This window comes from Phyllostomus hastatus, unplaced genomic scaffold, assembly GCF_019186645.2.
Source record: "Phyllostomus hastatus isolate PE091 unplaced genomic scaffold, TTU_PhHast_1.1 phas_contig_329, whole genome shotgun sequence".
In the NCBI taxonomy this organism is placed as follows: Eukaryota; Metazoa; Chordata; class Mammalia; order Chiroptera; family Phyllostomidae; genus Phyllostomus; species Phyllostomus hastatus.
In genome coordinates, this window is record NW_025333854.1 from 6,060,786 (window position 1) to 6,087,231 (window position 26,446).

Below are 26,446 nucleotides of genomic sequence, written 5' to 3' on the forward strand. Positions count from 1 at the left end.
GCCAAACCTGGATGAACCCCGCACGGGGGCTGCAGCCAGACAGGTGAAGTTCATATTTCTGGTAGGTTTGTACCCCTGTAAATTCATCACCACCACCTTCATTTAGGCTGTCGGCACTGCCAATAATTTTACTGTTTCTTCATTCCTGTTTTAGACCCCTCAATCTGCTCCATCCCCTAAATGATGACTCACTTCACAGAAAGAAAACAAAAAGGGCATAAATGTATACAAATGCATCTGCATTCGTTGTGTCCCTCCTCTTCCTGTACAGCACAGGTGGCAAACACAAGGCCCCAGGGCCGCATCCGGCCCTCCACTTTGATTTCTCTGGCTGAGCATCTTGTTTCTACCCGGCGGCAGCACGGAGCTCCTTGCCCCTAGTTCCGGAGTAGTTACATGTACACAGTCCTAAAGTCACATTCAGCCCTTCGAAGGCCACCAACCGGAGGCTGATGTGGCCCCCGGTGAACATGAGTTTGACACCCCTGCTGTACAGGAAGGACTGCTCCTACGAAAGGCCAGCTTTTAACGTGCTGAAATCCTATCCTCTCTCACTCCCATGAGCTCTATTAATTACTTGGTCTGTATTTTTTATGTCTCCCCACTGGCTCTTTTGCATGAGCTGTTGAACATACCCCCCACTCCCCAGCTACTGTCTCTGCTTCCTAGTCCGACTTCTTAAGTGTCACCCCAATTGTTCAATTTCCTTCCCTTCCGTTTGCTCTTCAAACCCACTATAGCTTCTGCCCCCGCCCCCCATATACAACAGCTCTCACTGGAGACCAATGACCTTCATGTCACTAGATCTAGTAGACGTGTCCTTCTTCAGCTTGTTCTCCAGGTGGTCTCTGACACTGCCGAGTGACACCACAACTGAACGCCTCTAGACATTCAGAGCACAGTAGCTTGCCTTTCTGGTTCTGTGCTGTTCCTCGGGTTTTCGTGGGGTTCTCCTCCCTCACGTCATCTGCACATAGTGGTGTTCCTGAAAGCTGGGTCGCCGGCATTCTTCTCTCATGTCGCATTATTCTTGGACTGCAGTCAGCAGCTATCCGGCCAAGGTGACCTCCGGATTTGTTTGCATTCTGCTTCTGCACCTTTGCCAGCCTGTCATTCCCACCAGGAGGGCTTACAAACTCGAAGTCACGCTAGCCTCAAAATGTGCTCAAAGTCGCTTGCGCCCCTCCTCACGGATGGTGCTGCCACCTAGCCATGTGCACCAACTGGAGAGCCTGGAACTTTCAAACTCTGACCCTCCCCTCAAAACCCCACACGCAAGCACTCCCAAGATTATACAGTTGATCTAAATATTCCTTGGAGCTGTGCTCTCCGTCCTTACTGCCCAGTCTGAACGGCCATCTCTCTCTTTTCTTTTTTCAAGGGCCCTCTGTCGGGCTCCCACATCTGCTCTTGCATCCTACAATCCATTCTCCACTCCACTGTCCCAGGCAAATTTCTAAAGTACAAAGAGCATCACATACACCCTGAGTTGTAAAGAGAATTGTCCTGTAGGAGGTTCTCAGACACTGGCGAGAGAAAAGGTGGGAGAGGGACAAGACCTGAGTTAGCACTGTATAGTACAAAACTTGACGTAAGGTTGAGGTCAATATGAGTATCAGACGTTTAAAAATGGAGATGCACTTAAGCAGTTACATTTCTCCCCACCCCGTGGTGCTGCCACCTTTGCTCGAAGCCCTTGTAATAGTTTACCATTGCTTTTAAGATGAAGTCTGAAATCCCTAACTTTGTCATGATCTTGCCCTGCCTCCCTCGTAGCCCCCTTTCAGGTTTCTCTGCCCGAAAGGCCTGCTCTTGCATCCTTCCTGCACCAAACTGGACTCCTAGCTTCAGGGCCTTAACCCAGAACGTCGCCTCTGCTTAAAACACTTCTCTTCGCCTGGCTATTTATCCTTTGGATTTCCGGGGAAGCAGTTCCTCAGCCCGGGTTACTAGGGCTACCACTATATGCTGGCAAAGACCGGAGCATTTTATTTTAGGGCCGCTTACCACAGCTCTGGTCAAATTCCTGTCTAGTCGTTTCTTTGCAGTTGATCTCTAGCTCCCAGCCTCGACCCTGGGCCCCCCTTCCTGCTTTGTCCCCAGCGTGCCTGGCGCAGAGCAGGCGCTCCGGAAACGCTTGTTTAAGGACAAGAAACAGCAGTCAAGCCTACTTGCCATTTTAGACACAGGTGCAGATACGAAAAGGTGCAGACACATTTTCTGACACCAAATTAGAAGAAAAGGTCAAGCTCTTCGTTTACATCCTTCTCGGGGTGCAACCGTCGGTCGGTGACTTCAAGCACTGTCGCTGCACGAGGGCCCGCCCGCGCGGTGAGCGTGGCCGGACCGTTAGATGCTCGTCGCCACCGGCTTTCCGACGGCGGCGGGGTCCGACGGCTTCGGTGCTGACGTACCGGAAGTAGCCGCGGAAGAGGAGTCGACCAGATTCCGGATTGGGACCCCGGGGACGTTTTCCCCACTTCCGGCCCTTCCCTTCGCGGGGAGCGCGAGGGGGCGTGGTCCAGGGGCGGGGAGGTGCCCGGGGCGGGACTTCCGGCCTTCCGGTTTCCAGAATGGGAAGCGGTTGCCCCAGGGGGCGGGAAAGTTTGAATCACTGTTGTTTGGCTGTGTTTTCTCTCCGGCGGCGTCCCGGTTGCTGCCGCAGCTCCAGCTACTCAAGCCGGATAGAAGCGTTAGACAAAAACACTCTCCCAGTGGCCTTAGATCCCCGCGATTGTGATTGTTTCATCGGGAAACATCACTCGTGGGTAATTTGTAAATTCGAAAAAAATTCCTGGAGAAACGGTCACGGACTGGCGCAGACGCTGCGGTCGGAGCCTTTCGGCGAGTTAAAGTGCAAGGGCCGTGGACTGGCCTCGTTCCCATGACTGTTCAGCTCGGAGCGGCTGTGTGAGTTCCAAACGTTGTTCGCTTCGGTGAACTTTTTCTGTAACCAGCTATTGCATTTTGAAGAAGGAGGTTGCCCTGGCCGCGGAGCTCAGCTGGTGAGAACGTCCTCTGATGCCCAGGTTGCGGTTCCCCAGGTCCGAGCGCATGCAGGAATCAACCGATGAATGCGTAAATAAGTGAACGACAAATCAGTGTCTCTCTCTCTCTTTCTCTCTTTCCCCCTTCCTCCTGTCCTCTCTCTAAAAGAAAAAGAAAAATGAGATTCCTACCGACATCAAGAACCGAGTTGCGGCTTAAAAGAAATAACAACAGACTTGTGGCCTTTTGATCGTTAAACATACTCAGTCGTAAGGTGTGCTGGGTGTTGAAAACAAACAGGAAGGAGTAAGACAGTTGTGGCAGGAAATGTGGACTGGGGCAGATTTATGATAAGCCTCGAACTTTAGACTTATGTTCTTGTGTACGCTTCTTATTAAAAAAAAAAGTTACACCTCAATAAACTTTATAAAGAAATAAATACCGTGGCCAAAGATACTTTCCCAAGTGTTATCACAAAATATGTTTTCCTCCTTTGTTTGTTAATTAGTGTTCTGCATCCTTTTTAAAAAAGATTTATTTACTTTTAGACGGGAAAGGAGAGAGAGAGAGATATTGAACGTTGCCTCTCATGGGCCCGCCTAATGGGGGGATCTGGCCTGCAGCCCAGGCACGCGTGCCCTAAACTGGGATTTGAACCAGCGACACTTTGATTCGCAGGCCAGCATTCAATCCACTGAGTCACACCAGCCAGGGCTTCTTCCTTTGTGTATGCACCTATTTTTTGTTTTTTTCCCCCCCGAAATAGCAAGTAGACATTATACATGTGGCTGTCAATATTTATTGCACGCAACAGGCATGTAAACGAGTGGTGTAAAGTGGTTGGTATGGGCTGGGCTGTGCAGTTACCTATGACAGCAGTCCTGGAAATGGGTGGGAGAGGGAAGCAGCTAGAGAAAGGTCCCACGGAGCTGCAGGAGCTGCAGGAACTGGGAAGAGTTGACGGCCTGAAATGGAACAGGAGGGAAGAGCCAGGCTCCTGAGAGAGACCAAAGGAACAGGACTTGGTTCAAGAGAGTGGAGGGAAACAGAGTCAGAGGTCAAATATTGCTAACACTGAGCTGCATTGACTCAAACTGCAAAGTCAAGAAAAGCAAGAATTTGAGATCAGCTCGGGCACTGAAGGAGGGTATGGCCATAGACAAAAAGCAAGAACTTTAAAACGTACCTACTCTTTTCATCATTAAGTAAATATTTACTTCACCCTTTTTGTTTTCCAAGTATTGTTTTAGATGCCAGGGGTACAATTCTGACTAAGACAAATGAAGTCTCTGCTTTGATTGCATTTATGTCCTAGAGGGAAATGACAAAAAGTGAGTAAAAAAGTAGAATCGCTTCTGAGAGTGATGATAGATGCCCTGAAGGAAGAGATAAAAGGTGACTGGAAGCAACTGTAATTGAGATGGTCAGGCCTCTGAAGTTGTGACGTTTGCACTGAGATCTCGATGGCGACAAAGAGCCAGCATGTGACGGAGCCAGGAAAAGGACCCGCTAGGCAGGAAAAGTAGTGCCCAGGTTCTGGGACGGGAGACGGCTTGTTGTGAAAAACATGACAAAGGCCAGTGGAACTAGTGCCCTGAACAGGGAGACAGCCAGGAGGTGACATTCCGAGAGGCAGAGTGGCCAGAGTGCGGGGCTTAGGTTAGGCCCTGGTTAGGAATCTGGGTTTTGTTGTGAGTGCAAGGGGCAGGTTGTGAGCCAGGGAGCGATGTCTCATTTTTACTTTAAAAGACCCCTCCGGCTCCCGTAGGTGGATGAACACGACGGGGTGAGTGTTGACAGTGAAGCTAGGGGCTATTGCAGACGGCCGTGCTCGCTGGGAGTGTCTGAGTTCCGGCAGTCACGCTGAGTGTGATTTCTCTGTGGCAGGTGGGGGGCGGGGCCGGCAGCTGGAAGCCCTGGAGAAGGGTCGGGTAGGTTTGGAAGGTCTTTGGAGAAAGAAAATAATCACAGTTGCGTGAATCTCCTCAGGAGAGACCCTACGGTTTAACATTTATTCTGTCCTCACATAGTCCGTAAACAGTTGTTAGCTAATCACGTGTACTGGTTACATACATTGAAAGGGGGTAAGATTTTTTTTAAAAAAAGCAAGGGTGGGCATAAAACTGACACGAGTGTATGTAGTTAAGGAAGGAAATGGGCCCTCAGGTCAGGTCTTGAATCCTGGGTTTAAGAGAACGGTGAAGAAGAATCCTTACACCAAAAACAGAGGTAGACTTGGGGGGCAGTGGGGAAGCTGTGGCAGCTCCTCTCCCCCTTTTTTTAGAATAAAAGGCAGAGGAAGAGCGAGTTTGCTAAGGGCAAGGTGGGCAGTGCTGCCGCAAGCTGACCAATTTGCCAGGACGAAGACCAAAGTCACTGCTGCAGGGCGATGTTGGGGACCGTCGTGAAACGGTCTCGGTGGCGAGGTGGAGGGGAAGCTGGATTGCAGTGGAGTGAAGGCTGGTGGACAGTGAGCAGATACTGCACTTGAGAGGTGTATCGGCAGGAAAGGGGGGTAAACTGGGGAGAGTGGTGTCCAGGGAAATTTATTTTTTTTCTGTCAGGTGAATCTTGATCACCTGAGTAGCAGAAGGAAATAACGTCCTAGAAGGACATGCAGTGAGGGTTAGAAAGGGGTCGTGGTTATTGAGCTCCTACGAGGTGACGTTGGCAGTGCTAGGTACTGTCGTACGTGTTACCTCCTTTCAGTCCTCACAACAGTCCTGTTGCTGTCCCCCTCCTACAATAGGAAACAAGCAGCCTGAAGCTCACTGCTAGTGCGTGGTAGACACGAATGGGACCCACCCCCGAACCCCATTTCCATCGTACCTGTAATCTGGAAAGCAGAGGTGCAGGTAGCCAGCCGTGTTAAAGGTGCAGAAGAGGAAAATGGACCGAGTGAGACGAGGATGAATCTAAGCCCTCAGAGATGGTTAGCTTGCTCTGTGGTGACGTGAAGACACCTCCTGATGCCAGGCCAGGGGCAAGGATCCAGGTGTTCCTTTAGGCCTAACAGTTACTTTTGGCCTGCCTTTTGCGTTGTATTACAGATGATCTCCTGGATTCGTATTGCATGGGTGGAATTTTCTTGCTATTGGAAATGAGATGCTGAACATATATATGATGTTCTGAAATGGAACTTCAGGAGAAGTAAAGCTCCTAAAATGATAAAGGCAGCTGTAACTTGGTGGGCCGTCTTTGCCCTCTAGGTTCTGTACCCACCCTGGAGTAGAGCCTTGGGGGTTAATCGGGCATTCTGTTAAGGATGTTAATTTGAGATCATTTAAGTGTGTCTGGTAAGATACCGTATTTTTCAGACCATAAGACGCACCCGGGTTTTAGAGGAGGAAAGTAGGAAAAAAATTTTTGAAGCAAAAAATGTGGTAAAATATTTAATTACATAATTAACATAATATTTCGCCAATGTAAATGTAAACAGAACTCAACAGCAGCATTAACAACCATTATTCCTCCCAAATTGGGGGCGGGATAGTGCATCTTATAGTCTGAAGAATACGGTAGTCACTTTTCCTTGAACAAAAGTAAACGCAATGGCAGTATGTTTTACTTATGCTCTTAGAAAATGCATCGGCTTATTTCGATAGGACTTCTGTACATTAAGTGAACTCTCTGTGCTCCCGTTTCCTAATTCCTTAGTCCTCCTCGCCTCGGAAGGACATTTCATCCACAGGAGCGGTGATGGCGGCCGAAGTGCGCATGGTACTGTATGAAGACGATGCGGCGCAAGTGCGGTATGCCGACGGTTCCAGACTGCAGCTTTCTCCCTGTGGCTCTGAGTTTTTGTTTGAAAAGGCACCTCCTGCTTCAGCACATCCTTTAGAACAACCAGAGAGAATTCGTCAAAGGACACACTTTGTAATTAGCGCTTACCGAGTAAGTCAAGGTGACACAAACACCACTCTTTCTAGCACCGAAATGTTGCTGAGGTGGCCAGAATACGGAAAGTAATCGGGACGCTGGGTTGCTGCCGTACTCAATGTATTTCCAATGATTCTTTAAGATTGTATCTGTATCTTTTTGTAGGAGCAACTACAGAGAGCCCTAGATTTTCGAAACTCTTTCGCCACTTGCCCATTTTTGTCGGAAAACATTATACCTTCTGAAAGAAAAAAGGTAACTTTTTACAACTCAGTTTTTTAAGATTTGAAGACAAGTGATTAGAGTAGGTTTTTTAATATCTAGTCTTTTTCTTTATGACACTCTGAATAGACATGTTGCTATAGGATGCATAGGCCTTTATATTTCACCAGACTAGGGAGTTTTCATGTTTTACATATTGATTGAGACACAGAAGTTGGATAATTCATTACCCTGGTTTTTTTCTTTGTAGCCCAGGATTATACTCAGAACTTTTCATATTGGTGACTGTTTGATGGTTGGAGGTGTGAAATTCCAGAAATTATGTGGACATTTTTAGTAGCTTATGTGTAGTTTTTGTTCATGTATAATAGAGCTATGTAATTACTTATGGGCATACAAATTTTATTCTTTTGCTTGTATTCTATTTTGAATTTGGAATAATAATAGTAACTATCCTTTATTGAAGGTTTACTGTGGGCCAAGAACTGGGAGTGACATTAAAAATATTTGATAGCGCCCTGGCTGGCGGAGCTCAGTGGATTGAGCGCGGGCTGCGAACCAAAGTGTCACAGGTTCGATTCCCAGTCAGGGTACATGTCTGGGTTGCAGGCCATGACCCCCAGCAACCGCACATTGATGTTTCTCTCCCTCTCTCTATCTCCCTCCCTTCTCTCTCTAAAAATAAATAAGTAAAATCTTTAAAAAAAAATATTTGATAGCACCCGTTTGCCTTGGGGTGCCTGCTGGTTAAAGTGGGTGTCCAACCAGTTAGAAAAGGTGTACTGGCTGGAAATCAGCTCCTTCTCACAGGCGAAAGAACTAAATCTCAGAGAGTTTGCCTAACTTTTCCATGGAAATTTTCTTTCCGGCCAAGTGATTTGAACCCAGTCTGTTTGACTCTGAAGCTGCCTATTGTCTACTTCTGTTGCCTGTTTCTACTGCTGTCACGATTTCCTGTTGTATTGTCTCATGACAAAGAAGCCATGAAAAAACTGTGAGCCGTAACCTAGCCTACAGGCTGCTTTCCCACTGTGCCTGTGCAGCAGTTTCACTCACTGAAGTTGCGTATCTTGCTGCTGGTGCTGCAGGAGGGTCGTCAGGCAGTCTAATTCCAGAAGAGAGGACTTTCTGAACCGGTCATCCTTACAAACCAGCTTTGCCATCAGTGAATACTGCCCTTAATTTTAGTGTACTAGTATAGCAGTGCAGATTTAAGAGGCTTTCTGGACAGTGGTTTTGGTAAATTTAAAGTTCTATGTAAATGGAAATTGAAGTGTTTAGTTGTTGGCAAGATGAACTGATTAAAAGACTGTTCCGTGACACCTGCTGTTTCCGTCCGACGTGAAACTTCACAGCCGGCGCTGGGACCTGTTACGAGGCTGTTTGCTGTTGGTCAGCATCCACTGACCTTTGAGTAATTCAGTTGTTAAAAATGTTACTCCTTGAGTCACCTGGAATGTATTGTAGTGTATGGTGTGCCAGGTGTGATCCAGGACAGGTACTTTAGTCCGGGTCATAATCCTTTGAGATAACATTTCCTAAGGGCTATTCAATAATTCAGTACCATTTCTTAAATAATTCTCCCTTGTCCCCTTTGTTTTGAAAAACTTGTTATCACATGTAACATATTTAAGATATATTGAGTCTGTTTCTGTATTTTATGAGTTCTGTCAATCCTTTATGTGCTAATTTCATACCATTTAAGTTATGATTGTTTTTAATACAGTACATTATAGTGCTAGTCTTCCTTCATTTATAGTCTTTTTATTTTTATTTTAATTCTCTTTTTTTAAAGATTTTATTTACTTATTTTTAGACAGAGGGGGAAAAGGGAGAAAGAAAGGGAGAGAAACATCGATGTGCCAGAGACCCATCGATCTGTTGCCTCTCAAACACCCCCAACTGGGGACCTGGCCCACAACCCAGGCGTGTGCCCTGACTGGGAATTGAACCGGTGACCTTTCAGTTCACAGGCTGGCACTCAATCCACTGAGCCACAACAGCCAGAGCTATAGTCTTTTTTAGAGTAGACTTTTGGGAGGGGCTCAAAATCTTTTTCACTGTACATTCACTGTACATTCACTGTACATTTTAAGCAACAAAAAGTCTAACACTAGATATAATTACGATGATTTCTTTCTTCTTTTCTCTCATTTTTTTGTCAGTGTGTGTGTTCTGCTGCTCTAAAGAGATATCAAATATTCTGTGAAAAATCATATGTAGGCTGACAACCCAAATCTCCTTTTTCATTTTCTCTAGGTAGTAAAGCAAACTTTAAGAGCTCTCTTACACATACGTAAGTATCAAACGTATGGAAAATTTGGTCTGTTAACAGAAAATATTGACCATCTCCTTTTCTCCCCCCGACTCAGCGTGTCTTGCTCGACGTCTCAGAAGTGAGGTGGCCCAGTCTTGACGCCGATGACGGTGCGGTGTGGCTGCAGAGTGGCGCTGTGAAAGTAGCCTCTGTAGACGGTCACGCCTACCTCTGCCTGCCCACCTCTCAGCATGAATTTACAGTGCATTTTTTGTGTAAAGTAAGCCAGAAGCCAGACTCGTCTATCGTATTGTCAGAAAAAAATACTCAAGCCAAGAAAGATCAACTGGTTGAAAAAGCAGGCAAAGTCCTTACGTGTGGACGCTTATCAGGACAGAGGCTGAAGAATAAAGAAAATGAACTTCACTGTCCGACCATGAAATCCAAAGAAGCTTCGGAGAAGGAGCGCTATGCAGATGGAACCGAGGGGAAGGAGGCGCTGCCTCCGCCTGGCCCGAAGCACACATGTGTGCACGCGTGGGTAGAGCAGCGCTGGTCCGTGGCCTCCTGTCCAGAGCAGTGGAAATACCCTCTGTCTTTAGCACTTCGTTTCCACGATAAAATCCGCAGTTTGTCCGGGACTGATGTAACTGTCACCCAGAACGCGACTTTAACTTCCGATGTTTCAGAGGAAAGAGGAAAAGAGGTTTCTGTCCTTCCCAGGGCCCTGTCACTCAGCTGCCCTGTGCCACACCTGCACAGGTAATGGCATCATTGCTCACTTGGCGTAGAGCTTTTGTCAGCACCAGTCCTCCTGAGGGTAATTTTTCTTTCTAGATGACCTGATACCATTTGTAAGGAGAGTTCATTCGGTTCGTCCAAAAGTTTGTTTAGAACTGCTAGGAAATGATTTCCCTAGCATCTGTGTTGATCATGTTTCTTGACTCTGTGTCCATGGAATGAACGTTTAGGGAAGGCCCCCTGTGCACTGGATGCTCTGTGGAGCGCAGAGACAGAGATGACTAAGACCCAGTCCCTGCTTTCTAGGAGCTTATGGTCTAGTGAGGGGTCACTGTCACTGAAAAGATTATTTATTTATCTCTTTTTTTTTAATTTTTAAATGTATTGATTTTAGAGAGAGGAGGAAAGAAACATCAATTTCATGCATTCATTGGTTAATTCTTGCACATCCCCGGCGGAGGATCGAACCCACAACCTTGGCACAATGGGACTCTGCTCTAACCAACAGAGCTGCCCAGGCCAGGCTGAAAAGATGATTGAAGTGCGGGAAGGGATGGCCCGGGGACTTGCACAGCGCTCTGTGGGTGTGTCCACTGCCACTCAGTGGGGCCTGTTCCCTCAATTGCTGCAAACAGAGCTGAGAAGTTTATGATCATTGGTTCTTTCTGTCACAGTTGTTTTCAGAAGCCATCCCTGTCTTTGGCTGACTGCAAATGTGTCCTTTTTATACAGCGGTAATGTGGAGAGGCTTTGGGATGGCTAGGCGTAAACCTTGTACCTCCACTAAGAGGTGAATGACCTAATGGTGCTAGACCTGTAGTATGAATGTGGTGTAAGCAGTGCAGTGGTAATGATAATAGCTAACACCGAGCACTCACTGTGTGCTGGGGATGGTGGTACTTTCCCTGTTTCCTCCCCGTAGTAACCCCGTGAGATGATAAGTTCTGTCTATCATCGCCCCGTTTTGTGGAGGAAGCCGAGAAACAGACATTAAACAACCTGAACAAAGTCGCATAGCTGGTACTTGCAGAATTGGGATTTGATCCCAGGTAGTCTTTTGAATACACATTTGTTCATTTAAACACAGTATGCATCAAAAGAGATTAATGCTTCTAAATCCATGATTTTTTAATAACTTGCCACTGGCTGTAGATTGAAATTCATTATCCTTAAATATGGCTTAATAGACCTTCCACGACCAGGTTCCTTCCTGCACCTGTCGACCCTCTCACGGAACTGGACTTCTTGCAGGCCCTGGAGAGCTTGCTCGGGCTTCCGTTGCCACTGCGCCTGCTCGCTCTTCTGCCAGGAGTACGCTGCTAACTTAAGTTCACGTCCAGGTCTCTGTGTGAGCCTCACTTCCTGAGAGGGGTTGTCTCCAAGGCCGGGGGCTGGATGAGGTTCTTACACGTGCCGTAGCATTCAGAGGTTCCCCTTGCTTCGTGCTCAGTGTCTGCCCTCTAACGTCACAGCGACCACGTTTCCCTTTCTGGGGGTTGTATCATCCCCAGTGTATGTGCAGTGCCTGGCCCACCGTAGGTACTTCAGTGAGAGTATTTGTTGTCTGGATCCTAAATTTTAAAGGTTGGTAAAACTGTTCATTTATGTAATTGTGCTGAGACTCAATAATGAGGTCATTGACAATGCGTGAAAAACGGACTTATTTTAAAATTTAATTAATATACTTTCATATTTTTACCTTTTTTGATCTAATGAATTAAGCAAGAAATAACTCTTGTGACAGTAGCACTATTTTGTTGACTTCTCAAGATAATTATGTTGAGTAACCCAGAATAGTAACTTGTATTTGACCCCTCACAGGTGGAGCTTTTGCGGTTCCCTCTCACTGGGACAGTCTGACGAAGGAGAACACCCCTATCCTGAACTGGTGAAGGTGGTGTGGTACGAGGGTGTTACGTACAGGTGAGGCGCCTGTGTGGGAGTTGGAGCCATTCCGTGACGTCACAGAGGGGACAGGACTAGCCTTGCAGATAAACTTCAAGAGGATACAGTTTGGTGGGGGCCACCAGGCTCCTGTGTTTGGTCCTGAGATTCAGGGTCACGAAACTTAATTATATTAGGGCAACAGGGGCCTTGTTACTAATTCCCATCAACCATATTTGCAAGATTTTTGTGACAGCGCCAAAGGCGGGGATTAGTTTTGCCAGAGAATGAAATACACATGTCCTCTATTCAGGGCACCCCTTCCAAGCACGGGGGACCCGGCTGCCTGAACTCGACCCAGCGGAAGGCTGCCTGGGGGGTGTGGGATGAGAGGGGTTGGGTAGCTCAGGGAGACTTCAGCCTGCACTCACTCAGCAGACACTCACCGAGCGACTGCTTTGTGCCCACACCGTTCCACTGAGGTATCCCTCCCCCGCTAGCGACCGGGACATAGTGCTGGCCAGACCTGGAGGTTCACATGTGTAAATAATGCCGAAGAGTACTGCAAATTGTTTGTTCGTGGGCTCTCCTTTTCCCGCATGAGGACCCACTTGCTTCTGACAACATATTCTTCATGTATGTTTCAGTAAAATTGACTTGGCTTAAGTTTTTATACCTCACATGACGAATCTCACCTATCAGGTATTGATTTTACTAGTTCATTATTAAAGGAGAATCTTATTTTCAGGTGCTAGAGTTGTTATGTTTAGCTCCTAGGCAGTGAGCATTGCTCTGGTGACTGTTACGCACCAGCCACTCTGGCGTGGGGATACCAGGTGAGGAGACAAGATGCTTCACTTCCAGAAGCTGAGCCTGGTTAACTGAAGTTGATACACCAACCAATTCTCTGTGTTCTGTTTACTCGTTTGCAAAAAATTCATTCAGTTGGCTGGTGGTACAGAATATGAAATTATCCATTTGCTAGATAGGTAAACATTCATCTTTGATTTTTGTTTTTGTTTGACAATTGACTTGATGCATGTTTTAATCTCAATTAGAAAAACATTTTTTTAAATGATTATTTCCTTTCCTTAGACTTACCCATAAAAATGTGAACTCAATAGAGATTTACCCTGGAGATGGATCTGTTTTCAAATCAGAAGGAGCTTATTTTGGGAACTTTTTTACATACTATTGCACTCAGGAAGGATCAGAAGAGGTGAGCTGACAAGGAGGTCTCAACTCAAGATTTTTGGTGTATAGCTGTTCCCAAATAATTGTGGATCTATACAGGGTATTTGATCTTTATATAACATAGCTTGATACTACTTGGTCTAAACAATTAACAGAGCCTACTGCCAGCACTGGCACAATAATTATTCATCATCTTACCTTCACTGTGTTCTCATACTGTAATTTGTCTTCCTTTTGCCTAAGCAATTTGTGTTTAAATCAGAAGTTAAATTCCTCTGTCAATTTATCGATAGGAAGCACTAAAACCAGCAGAATCAGTTTGAATTGATATACTTCTTTGAGTTAATACTTGCACATTGAAAAGCGTATCATTTTCCCCCTAGCATGTATTGTTTGCGTATTTTAAATATCTCTTAACTCCTAAATCTTTATGTATAACTAGAAAGCTGAACAAGATTGTTTTCTGTTGTTGAAAACAGTGAAACGTAACATGATATATTTAACAAATCAGATCAAATGTAATAATGTGGGTATTTTGTTAATAATTCTTGTCCCTAGTCCGACACTTGACCTCGCCCTTTTATAGGGGTCACCATAGTATCATGTGGCTTGGCCTTGCAGAATGGAACACAATAAATTTGTTTTCTTTCCCTATTACAGAAGAGAGTATTTAAGTGATAAGATTATCAGAAGTGCTAGGGAGAAGAGTTAAAAATAGAGTAGGTTTTTTTCTTTTTAACTATGGAAACTTGCAAACAAATACTAAAGTAGAAAGACAAGTGTAACACACCTTCACGTACCCATCACCCAAACTGTTTCGTCTACACTTCCCTCTGCCCTACCCCCCCCCCAACTCCCTATTTAACTTTTTGTAAATCCCAAGTACTTCATTCACAAATATTTTAGTGTATACTGGAACAGATTCCCTTCTGGGGTCTATTTGTAGGAGAGTATTCATTTATTCAATAAGTATTCATTGAACACTCTCAGGCAGGTGCTCTATTAAACACTGGGTGAAGATGAAGATTTCCTGGCTTCAAGTGTTCATGGCCTAGTGGTTCGATTGGCAAACAAGCAAATGACATGAAAGCATGACCAGTAGTGTGTGTGTGTGTGTGTGTGTGTGTGTGTGGTGCATGAGACGAGTGAACAGGCAGATAGGGTAGGTATGCGTATCTACACTGCTGACTGCTGTGTACCAGGAGTTCACAGAACTACAAGATGAATACAGTACATCTTCCTGGAGCTTCCGTTCTACTTGAAGGCATCAGGAGGAGGGGACGATCATTTTTCTATTGAAACAAACTTATCATGAGCTTTTGGGATAAAACACAACACTTTCAGACAAGTTGTGCCTTTGTGGTGGAATTCTCACACTTTCTCTGTCCTCTGTCTGCTTGGGTGAGAAGATCAGAGACAGTTGGCTCTCTTTGGGGGATAAAACTGTTTGCGCCTTACTTTCACCTGTACTCCAAAATAAATCCTGAATGGATGTGAGGGCTAAATGGAAGAAACCAAACTTTTATATAATTGTTAGAAAATAGAGGAGAAAAGTGTTAATAATCTTGGTGTAGGAGAGGCCTTCTTAAGTACAATACAGAAAAAAACAGAAGCCATAAAAGTTTGATAAGCTTGAAATTTTCAAGCTTACGTTAAATTTTAAATATTTAATGTCTTAAATTAGTCAAAGCAAAAAACGCAAAGGCATGGAAAAAATATTCTATGTTATAAATCAATGATAATCCTCTCCCCATGGTTACAATAATAGCAAAGGCAATGAATATAACCCATAATATTTTAAAACATGTTCAACTTTACTCTTGCATCAGGGAAATGAAAATTAAACTAATAATTTTAGTATTTTCACTCATCAACTTGTCAAAAACTGAAAAGGCTGAGACTGTACTGCCAGCAAGGGTGTGGGAAGTGGGGTGCTTCCATTGTTGGGAGTGCGAATTGGTTCGGCCGTCATGGAGGCCACGTTGGCAACGTCAGATAAAATTGGCCAGAAACGCTTCTGTGCGTGTATCCTAGAAGAACAGTGGCACATGCATACAAAGAAGCATGGCCAAGAATGTCAGCTGTGTCATTGTTTGTAGAGCAAAAATAAAGCACCCCGCGTGCTCATCCATGGGGAAATGACACGATGAGCTTTCGTTATCGAGTGAGGGAACGCTGTGCAGCGGTTTAAAAGAATAAGGAGAATGTAGGTGCACAAGAGAGAGATCGAGAGCTCTCCAAGACATCGTTGAGTGAAAAAAAGAAAATGGCATTAATAACAATGTACAGTGATAGACTTTACATTTAAAAAAAAAAAAAAGCCTCAAACCAGGAACCTAATCAACAGAACAAACGGACAAGCAAAACATAACCAAAGACACTGAAATAGAGAGCGGGCTGACAGTGACCAGAGAGGGGAGGGGAGGGAATTTCAGGGGAAAGGGGGAAGGGTTTGCAGGGACAAGTATGGGGGACACATGGATGGAAACAAGGAGGGGGGTGGAAAAGGGAGGGAGGTGGGGGGCTGGGGGGGTTAGGCTGGGATGGGAGTAAAAGGCAGAAAACTGCACTTGAACAGCAATTAAAATAAAAATTTTTTTTAAAAGCCCCAAACCTACATATTACTGTACTACTGTGTGTGTGTGTGTGTGTGTGTGTGTGTGTGTACACATACACATGTAAATGCACAGGAAAAGATCTGGGCAGATGCACACTGAAGTGATGGCTTTCAGAGAGGAGTCGGAAATTTTGTGGGGGAGGAGGATCAGGAGGGACTTCAGTCTTACACATGCTTTTTGAACCAGCTCTTTTCTCTTCCAAGGTAGTCCGGGGAGAAGCCCAATAACAATTCGGATGGTCAAGTCCACAGCCCGGGATAAAAGGGCAGAGATTACTGTTTAAGTGTCTACTGTTACTAAATTCTGACAGTGAACCATAGTTCTCTTGGGCTGTGTTCTCTTGTGCTTCACAACAGGTCTCTACTACTTCTCAGCCCTCAGCCTCAGTTTCCTTACCTAAACATAGGCATCGGCACATAACTCTTCAATAAACATTAGCTGTTGCTATGGTAATGATTATAAACACAGCGTTGAACCCCGCGGAATTAACCCGAGAAGAAACCAGGAAGCCGGGAGAGATGGCTGGAGGCAGAGCCCTGGGCAACACCAGCAGTAAAAGACTTTGAGAAAGAGGAGATTCAAGAAGGAATAACAATTTTTTAAAAAATTCAATACTACAAATAACATTGTCTTCCATAAACTGCAGCAATAGTTAATTCCATTAATAAAATGTAACAAAATGATTCATGGAATTAAAGTGATTTTTTTTGCTGTTTTTTTTGTTTATTAGTCTAAAGGGAAAAGCTTATGTGATGTTCCCTAATATGTAGGAAAATTAGTTTGTAACCGTGTTAAGTATAGCCAAGGTTTAAATTGGACAGTAAGTTATAGGCTATGAGAATGTAATTTTTGAATAGGTAGGAAAAATGGAAAGGCATCATAAAATACCTTTAAACATACAGATTTTATGGCCTTTAAGTTAAAATAACTGCTTGCTTTGTTCCTATGTAAATACATATTTCAAGAAAAATAGCTAAGTAATAATGACCAATATTTATTATTCATGATATTTTTCATTTTAAACTAATTTTCAGAGGGAAGAGAAAATGTATTCAGTAAATAACCTTCCTCCAGACAGACCAGGAAGTCCGTTCTCCGTGCGTCGTCTAATTAAACACGCAGCCAGGTAAGTTCTGAGAACCTTGATACCTTTTCTAACCGTTAGGATGAAATTAAGAATTGGTAGTACAATGGAAACATATGTATCTGGTAAAAATCTGTCAACTTTCTGGTCTCATCATTTGTAAAATAAGGTAATCACTGTATCGTTAAAAGAGTAATTCTGTCTTTGAAATGTAAAGTGAATTACGGAGAAACACTTATATGTGGCGAGCAAGTGCTGCTAAGAAATAGGTGACTTCTCATTAATTTGGCATCATTATTGTTTCTTGGAGTTAAGTTGAGGATTTGATACATTTAAAATTTTCATATTTCTTTATTATCTTCAGAGTGATAAAGACTTCTAATGTGTGCTGCAGATGAAGTGTAGATTAGTTCATATGTTTTTTTATTCTAATTAATTAATCTGTAGCACTCAGGAGAATGAAAGGGTAATGTTAGATTAAATGATTTATTTTTATAAACTATGTCTAAGCCAGTTCCAAAGTGGATTTGAAGGAGCAGATCTGTAATTTGATTTCCTAGGAACAGTCAGTTTATATCCTGCCACTCAGCCTATTCTAAGCCTTTCAGGTGCTGTGAATCTTTCCCTCTTAAAAAGAATTTGCACCTGCAAATTCTGTTTGGAGTCACTTCATTGCTAAAAATTAGAGGAATAACTTCAAGTACAAAAGATTAGCACAAAGGGAAACAGTTGTGGTTCTCGTCGAAGGACTTAAGGATTTGTGGAAGGAGATAGGTCTGGACATAATTCAGTGGAAATGAACTACTTGCCTGAGATGCCATATGGCAGTGGTTTTCAGCATGTGTGCCACGAGAATTTTTGAAACATGCAAGACCCTGGCCGGGTAGCTCAGTTGGTTGGAGAGAGTTGTCCTGATTAGTCAAGGTTGTGGGTTCCATCCCTGGTCAGCACACATAGAAGAATCAACCAATGGATGCATCAATAAGTAGAACAACAAAATCAATGTTTCTGTCTTCGCACCGCCCGCCCTTCTTTTCTCTTTCTCAAATTAACAGAATTTTTAAAACACACAATACCTGAATATTTAGTCAGGGGCACTGACCTCTCTTTCCTTAGACTGTCAAACAAAAAAATAACAACAGCCAACACAATAATAGCCATCTGCTATGAATGAATCAAAATTATACCTATTTTTTGTCAGGCAAAAAATATATTTTTTGGTGTGCTGCAGAATTTTATTAGTTTATGTGTGCCACAAGAAGAAAAAGGATGACACTAGCTGCTGTATGGCATTGAGAATGTTTTGCTACAATTTGAAAATGCTATTATTTGCAAGTGTTGAAATCGTGTTTTTCCAATTCACAGGATTCTTCAGCATTGTGCCAAGATGAGGCTTTCTCTAAGCCATAACTATTGTATATGCTGCTGGAAAATGGTATCTTAAAATTATTTCAAAAGCAGATATTTTAAATTGTTTTTATTGTTTCTATATATACTAAGTTCTGCTTTCATCTGAGTTGTGCGAGAAATTCTTTGTAATACTATTGATTTATTCAGAAAAATATCCACTTAATAGATAAATACTATAAAATGATGCATAATTTTATATTATATTTTTATTGTATATAGTTTATTTTTTTTCTTCTTTCAAATGGAGCAGAAAGGCCATGGGAATTGATGGCATCTGTATGTTTTTATGGCCTTTAAGTTAAAATAACTGCTTGCTTTGTTCCTATGTAACAGTTACTATAAACCTTAGTACTACAGTCTTCTACTCTTTCCATATTATAAAAGTATATTCTTTAATGCTTACTTGGAGGAAGTGATTTCAGACTTTGATTTCTATATTTTGTTAATGTGGTTATGTTGCTGTCATTTTTGTCTGTGTCCTATGTAAAGCTCAGAGCAGAATAGTGACTTTCCCAAGATACTGGAGCTTGATTTGCTTGTAATAGACTGTTTTGGGCATTCACTTCTGGAAAAGTTAAAACTTATATAAGGATTCTACAATATTGGACTTCTGCATAAGAATCTGAAAGTTGCCTCAGAGTTTATTAATCATTTAAATCTTATCAATGGATAACTCTACTTCCTGCTGTTTTTACTTACTTGGCTTAGGTCCCTGGGATAAATGATAACAATATACTGCCTTCGCTTTTGAGAGAATCATTCATACCCGGCGTGGGAAGATTTCTTGCATATTCTGATGACAAAGTACATGTTATCTTTTTAGATGGCGTTACTCTAACCCTAAATTGGAATTTTGGCTCTTTTATTGAAAAGAGTCAGGTGAGTATACTTCAGACTGAAATCTATTTTCTATTTTTCTTTAATCTGTGGAAATACTTTCATACTTTATTTTTTGTTTTTTGTTACATTGCCATTTATTTTTTGAAGTATAAAATCTGTCAAAAGGCTTTACTGATCTCATTGGAATTCCTAGCAAAATTCGGATAGATGTGGCAAATAGTCATTTTTATAAAAGGTAACTCTTAGAGGGAACGGCTAGTATTTTTGTTCTTTTGGTAAATATTTATATAACAATGGTAGTTTAATCATGTCTCATATAAAATATAACTTTTAAATTAGTCACAATAAATTTGTAATGATTTATATACTTTTTTAAATTGTTAAGTTAGAACAGGGTTTTCTTTGGGTTTCTCCCCCCCAGTTTTTGAATGATAAAACTTACCTTTCCTCCTTGCTTCTTAAGGTAAATCAAGGACTCAGCTTAGGCTGGTGTAAGTTAACTTTTCCTGATGGACACAATCAGTTAATTCAGATTGAACACTCCAGACCATATGAAAGGTACTGAAAGGCAATGTTAAAAGTTACTTTTATGTTAGTAAAAAACCTTTACTTTTAATTGACAGAGAGGAAAGATATAAACCATATTTGCATGTCATATTTTTTTTAGTTTTTACATGTGGATGTGAATGAAGTCATTTCACAGCTTTCGGAGCTTACAGTTATGTTGGCATCTAGCATAATAAAGCTACAAAGATCGGGTTGGCTTTAATCACTTCCATTTGTATTCCAGTGATTTTTCCATGTGAACGTGTTAGATATGACAGGCCTGCTGTGGAGGTTGTGGTCAGATATGTTAACCAATTAACCCCCTCACCAGTTTGAAATTAAGGTTTGCAACCACAAATAACTACCCCTCTGTAAATTTCTATAAAGTAGAAAAGAATAAATTAACTGATTATTCTTAAAGAAGAAGATTCTCGAAATCGGCTTTTTATGAATGTACTTTTTTTCTTTTGGTTTATATAATTTGTTATCATCATTGTACTTACAATGTTTTTGACATTTTAGTGATTTTACTTTGAGAATGTTCACAAAAGAATTGTTTTTTTACCTCTTGAATTTATTTTTCTGTTGGGATTTACTGCATTTTTGTCTAACTGCTCTGATACTCATTGCTAGTTTGAATAATTTGCCTCAAAAAGATAGTATCTTTAGCAAACATTGCTGTTTGTTTTTCGCCAGTTGCTTCAGAACAATCATTTTATTAAACTTGATATTTGTTTTGTATATTCAGTGATTTATTTATATATATATACACATATGCATTAATAGGTGTCTTCTAGTTTAAATTTTAAAAAGCAAATGCTCACTTAGTCTTATGTGTAAACACATTTACATGATAAAGTTTAATGAAATTCATTTTTCTTTGAAAAACTAAAAGGAGAATTTAGACATTTGAATTTGAACCTTGAATGCAATCCAAATATCCCCTTTGTTCTGACTCTTAAATCTCATCTTCATTAATCATGAATGTGAGTAAATAATCTTCTCCTTGATGAATATTTCCAATGAAGTAAATGCCTTACTTGAGAATATTCTCTTTACTCTTCTCCCCAAATTGTCTTAATTTTTCAGTCATTTTTTAGTATTTTTATAAATATTATACAAGTATTTCTTTTAATGTATTCCATTAGGTATGTGTCAGCGGTAATATCATGGTGCAGAAAACTGACCTGGACTAGTCAGAGAGAGAAGGTCACAGATCCTTCATTTTCTGTTCCTGAAGAAAATTGGTATTTATATTTCATTTAAATTTTTTAAATTGTTGTTCAAGCACAGTTGTGTCCACTTTCCCCCATTACTCTCCCTGGCCCTACCCACCTGCACCTCCCACCCTCAGTCCTGCCTCCCCTTGGCTTTGTCCATGAGCCCTTTACATGCTCCTTGACGACCCTTCCCCTTCTTTTCCCCATTATCCCCCTCTCCCCTCCCCTCGGTTACTGTCAGTTTGTTCTTTATTTCCATGTCTCTGGTTATATTTTGCTTGCCCGTTTGTTTTGTTGATTAGGTTCCACTTATAGGTGAGATCATATGGTATTTGTCTTTCACCACCTGACTTATTTCACTTAGCTTAATACTCTCCAGTTCCACCCATGCTGTTGTGAAGGGTAGGAGCTCCTTCTTTCTTTCTGCTGCATAGAATTCCATTGTGTAAATGTACCATCGTTTTTTGATCCATTCATTTACTGATGAGCACCTAGGTTGCTTCCAACACTTGGCTATTGTAAATTGTGCTGCTATGAACATTGGGGTGCAGAGGTTCTTTTGTATTGGTGTTGTAGGGTTCTTAGGATATAGTCCCAGTAGTGGAATTGCTGGGTCAAAAGGCAGATCCATTTTTAATTTCTTGAGGAAGTTCCATACTGCTTTCCATAGTGGTTGTACCAGTCTGCAATCCCACCAGCAGTGCACTAGGGTTCCCTTTTCTCCACATCCTCTCCAACACTTTGTTTTTTCATCTGTTTGTGTGAAGTGGTATCTCATTGTGGTTTTAATTTGCATCTCTCTGATGGCTAGTGATACTGAGCATCCTTTCATACGTCTCTGAGCCCTCCGTCTCTGAGCCCTCCGTATGTCTTCCTTGGGGAAGTATCCGTTCAGGTCCTTTGCCCATTTCTTAATTGGATTGTTTGTCTTCCTGGAGTCATATGTGTTCTTTATACATTTTGGAATCAAACCCTTGTCCGAGGTGTAATTGGCAAATATATTTTCCCATACATTTGGTTGATTCCCTTTTCATTTTGCTGATGTTTTCTTCAGCCGTGCAGGAGCTTTTTTATTTTGGTGAAGTCCCATTTGTTTATTCTTTCCTTTATGTCCCTAGCTTATTTCCTTTAATCTGTGTAGAGGAGCCAATTGCTACTCAAAAATTAAAATGTCAAATGGTAAACTCTAAGACTTTTTTCCTAAGAATACCTTTTTTTAAATATATTTAACTATGTTTTTGATAGCTTAAGATGAAAAATAATTTATCTTTAATCAGATATATAATTTATTATAATTCATCTTATATTTCATCTGGAGATCAGAAAACTACACTGAAAACATTATGTCAAAATGTTTGTGACTCTTTCAATGTGAGAAATTCATCCTCAAAACTTTATGGAAAAATTTAAAGGTTTTTAAAAAAAACTTTAGTAATGTTAAGGGAAATAAATATTGACTACATAATAAGCTTTCAGAAAAAATAGACTTTTAGGGCCTCCCCCAAGTGAACTGGCAAATCAAACAAGCGTTGTAGTGCCTCTTGTGTGCCTTTTGATGCGCAGGACACTGGCACTGGGCGCAAGGAAGTATTTAGGGAAAGTAAGACATTTTAGGGAGGAAGTAAGGACAGAGGAAAAAGTGGATATCTTGGAATGTGGAGATAGTGAGAAGATAGGTTTTATGGAGCAGGCTCTGTCTGTTAGGTAGAGTGGGGGGTTTGAATGGATCTTATATTCACTGAAGGAATTCAGACTGGATGGAGTTACAAGTTCCTAAATGGAAAAAATGACAAGAAGAAAGGTCATTAGGAAAGTTAGTATCCCCGAGCACATAATCTGAATACACTGGAAAAAGAGGATACCAGGAACAATTCAGGAAGCTTTAAAGTAGGTTGTCAGGTGTCTGAGCCTAGTGTGGTGAAAAAATAGAAACATTAGCCTGATTCCTATCACCTTTTCTGAAGTTAGTCAGATAAAGAGGCACAAGCCAGCAGATACTATTCGATTGCCCCCGCTATTTTAAGGATTCAACTTTCCCCATCCCTCATGCTTCTACAACATTCTGTTTGGAGCAGAAAAGTTGTCTGAGTAACTAACAAAACACATAGTTGGGAAGGAAGGGAAATAATACGTAGCTATAAAATTGTCACTTCATCATCGCTCAGCTGGCCATTTGTAAGATGCCAGCCTTTTTACATGAAGGCTTAGAAGAGGGTAACTGTCAAGACACACAAAAAAGCGAGGGAACGGAGGTGAAGATTGGTGACGGCAGCGGTGGGTAGAAACAAGGAGGAGCCACAGAGAGACAGAGGGATTGAGGAGGAGTGGGGAGGGGACTGCTTGCATTAGCCCCATTTCTTTTGCAAAAAGCCCTAAGACATCTCCCACCATGAATTGTTTTCTTGTCAAAGGTGGGCTGAGGAAAGAGAAGAGACTGCAGAATACATAGCTACCTAAATGGTACTTCAGTATTTTTTTCCCAGCTCACCTTCTGTTATTAGCCTACTCGTTCAACTTTTTTTTTTTTAGATTTTATTAATTTAATTTTTGAGAGAGGGAAGGGAGGGAGATAGAGAAAGAGAGAGAGAGAAACATCAATGTGTGGTTGCTGGGGGTCACGGCCTGCAACCCAGGCATGTGCCCTGACTGGGAATCGAACCTGCAACACTTTGGTTCACAGCCCACGCTCAATCCACTGAGCTACACCAGCCAGGTCATTCAACTTTTTAATAGGGATGCTAGTCTAAAAATAATATGAAAGATGTTTGATAAGTTTATTACATGAGCAACAGAACTAAAGGTAGTTTGTTTTGTTGTTTATGGCCAGAAAAAAATGTGTCTGTGTAAAAAAAAAAAAAAAATAGGTATTTTGAAGTGATGAAAAGTCAGCAGGTTTTGAGTGAGTTATATCCAAATCTTTATCATAAATGCTTAAAATGATGAAAGATCTCACTCTCCGCCCATAGGCTGGAGTACAGGGAGAGAGTGTAAGCTGACAAGGAGGTACATGTGGTTCCTTGTAGGAAAGCCAGGGGAGAAGTCACATATCCTCTTATGACCTCTCAAGAAGACCTTTCTACTGAATTGAATAAAAAAGGGGCGTTTTAAACATTAACGCCCTCCTTAATTTTGCAGAGAGCTAGTGGAGTCACATTATTTTCTAGTTGTGTGCCACTGCTCACATTTGACTGTAGCTTGATGAGGAAGGAGAGAAAGAACACACAAGCAAGAGGTTCCGCTGGAGTTGCCTCCTACTCCATACCAGTTGCCCCAAAATCTGTCTCTATGGAAAATGGTAAGAGCAAATGTTCGTAATGTTAATCCTTCAAGTCAAGGAGAAGAGAATGTTTAGTGTACTGTGGTTAAGAAAACAGTGAAATGACAAAGTAGTCTGTTCCAGAAGGAATTTAATAGAAACTGTTATGACCTAGTTCAGCTGCATAAAAACCCTCCCAAACCGTCCATACCCTGAGTTCCATATAACTGAAGTCTTGCTGTCTGTGCACAATACAGAAGAAGAAGAAAGAGTCCATACTACTGAAAGACACAATCTAGGTATTAAAAAAATAAAATAGCCCTGGCGGGCGTAGCTCAGTGGATTGAGCGTGGGCTGCGAACCAAAGCATCACAGGTTCGATTCCCAGTCAGGGCACATGCCTGGGTTGCAGGCCACAGCCCCCAGCAACCGCCCATTGATGTTTCTCTCTCTCTCTCTTTCTCCCTTCCTTCCCTCTCTAAAAATAAATTTAAAAAATCTTTTAAAAAATAAAATAGTTCAAGAGAAGACATTACAAATAGGTACATGATTAATTAAAATAATCTACAGGAATTCAAGGGAGGAGAGATCACTTATTGTTCAAAAGTGATGGGATTTTAATAGGTTTTTAAAATTTGAGTATACTTTAAGGAAATAGAGGGTTTACTGTGTTAATTCTAAGAAGTTGTAGCAGGAAGGCCATTACCTTCAAATATCAATACTTGATTAAACATTCCTGGAGGTGGGTACTTTTATTCACTTGGCTTACTCATTAAAAGCACTCAATAAATTTATCAACTGAGTCAAGCTGATTTTTTTATAAATAAAGCTAGTATAAAAAAACTCTTAACTTTTAGGTTTGTCTGTCTAAAATTCTAACCTTTATGAAAAAAACCTCAAGTATGCTTATTTGAAATATTGTGGATAAAATAATGAGACAACTATCATGAACTTACTTTTTTTTCCCCCACAGGTGTGTGGCTTCTGAACTTGAAAAGATCCAGAAGTTTAACTGTATCCTTTAAACATAATGTGTTGTCCTGCATAATTACTTTCTGTTCTAGGCTTAATTCATGGCTGTAGTTTATGGTAATCCACACATATATCGCGGAGCTTCATTGAATATTTAAGATACTCTAGATGTATCTTGTCTGTAGAAGGTACATCCTATAGATTTTTGCATGTGTATCGGGGATATTGACCTGTAATTTTCTTTTCTTGTAGTGCCTTTGTCTGGTTGTCGTTGTCAGAGTAATCCTGGCCTCATACAATGAGTTTGAAAGTGTTCCCTCCTCTTACTAGTATTTATTCTTCCTTGAATGTTTGGTAGAATTCACCAGTGAAACTGTCTGGTCCCGGGCAGTTTTTTGGGAGGTTTTGATTACTGTTTCAGTCTCCTTACTACCATTCCGTCTGTTCAGATTTCCTATCCATGATGCAGTCTTTGTAGGTTGCCTGTTTTTAGGAATTGACCCATTTCTTCTACATTGTCCAATTTGTTGGTGTGTAATTGTTCATAGTAGTTCCATATGCTCCTTTATATTATGTGCTGTCAGTTGTAATTTCCCCATTTATTTGTATTGTAATTTTGAGTCCTGTCACTTTTTTCCTTAGTAAATGTAGCTAAAGGTTTACTGAGATTTTAGTTCTTTTCTTTTCTATCATCAAACCTCCATCCAAACACACACATACATACACTTTCCCTTACCCCTCCCTTATACTCTAGTTTCATTTGTAAGGGATAGACTCCATAAGTTTTGAAGTGCCAAGAGATCTTCCTCCCAATGGAAAAATCATGTTTTAATATGAACGTCAGACCTCCTGAAATGAAAAATACTTGTATAATCAAAAATGTGGGTAAAATCTCCTTAACTAAGCAACTTAGCGTTGCTGGAGAATAGTGATGTCCTAAGCCAGGTTTCTAACAAGAAGAATCACCGGTCTTCTGAATATACCCCAGAACATTCAGACACCTTGCTAGAAGAAGTTAGTGAAAAGACAGTATCAGTAGCACTGAAAAAAATCTCTGAAGTTATTCAGGATATTGACTGTCTCCTGTCAGACTCTAAAAAGTGAAAAAGGGGGTTATTATATTACTAAATCTTAAGGATGTTGTTTCAAGTGACTGGTATAAAATTACTAGAGAACCAAGGAATTGCATATATGACTCCTGTACAATAATTACGTGAGAAGTGACATTAAACTTTGTAACCTGTACACTTAAAAACCTGTAAATTTAAAATATACATTTATAAAATACTTTATTAATAAAGAACTATTTTGAAATTTTGAACTTTTTAGTTTCAG

General features: G+C 41.6%; 1 protein-coding gene across 5 annotated transcripts; it reads left to right on the forward strand.

Moving 5' to 3' along the window:
• The first annotated feature begins 2,583 nt into the window (after nucleotides 1–2,583).
• Nucleotides 2,584–26,432, forward strand: CUNH5orf34 (chromosome unknown C5orf34 homolog). Of its 5 annotated transcripts, none has more exons than XM_045839957.1 (14): nucleotides 2,584–3,044; nucleotides 3,157–3,257; nucleotides 6,646–6,882; nucleotides 7,033–7,122; nucleotides 9,462–10,108; nucleotides 11,909–12,010; nucleotides 13,067–13,190; nucleotides 16,818–16,909; nucleotides 18,233–18,302; nucleotides 18,986–19,156; nucleotides 19,581–19,675; nucleotides 20,812–20,910; nucleotides 25,113–25,153; nucleotides 26,025–26,432. In XM_045839957.1, exons 3-14 carry the CDS (start codon nucleotides 6,688–6,690, stop codon nucleotides 26,213–26,215), a joined length of 1,917 nt encoding a protein of 638 aa, XP_045695913.1. In that variant the 5' UTR covers nucleotides 2,584–3,044; nucleotides 3,157–3,257; nucleotides 6,646–6,687; the 3' UTR covers nucleotides 26,216–26,432. The 5 variants fall into 5 exon arrangements, with proteins under 5 accessions (XP_045695913.1, XP_045695911.1, XP_045695909.1 ...); XM_045839955.1 differs by having other exon boundaries at nucleotides 2,584–3,005; XM_045839953.1 differs by lacking the exon at nucleotides 3,157–3,257 and having other exon boundaries at nucleotides 2,584–3,078.
• Nucleotides 26,433–26,446: the final 14 nt, after the last annotated feature.

What these genes read in the sequence shown, in the direction of transcription:
- CUNH5orf34 (XM_045839953.1), top strand. Translation starts at nt 3,022, where the DNA reads ATGCCCAGGTTGCGGTTCCCCAGGTCCGAGCGCATGCAGGAATCAACC. An exon ending in AGGAATCAACCGATGAATGC is followed by an intron (nt 3,079 to 6,645) that starts GTAAATAAGTGA and finishes CTAATTCCTTAG; the next exon opens with TCCTCCTCGCCTCGGAAGGA. An exon ending in CCTGTGCCACACCTGCACAG is followed by an intron (nt 10,109 to 11,908) that starts GTAATGGCATCA and finishes GACCCCTCACAG; the next exon opens with GTGGAGCTTTTGCGGTTCCC.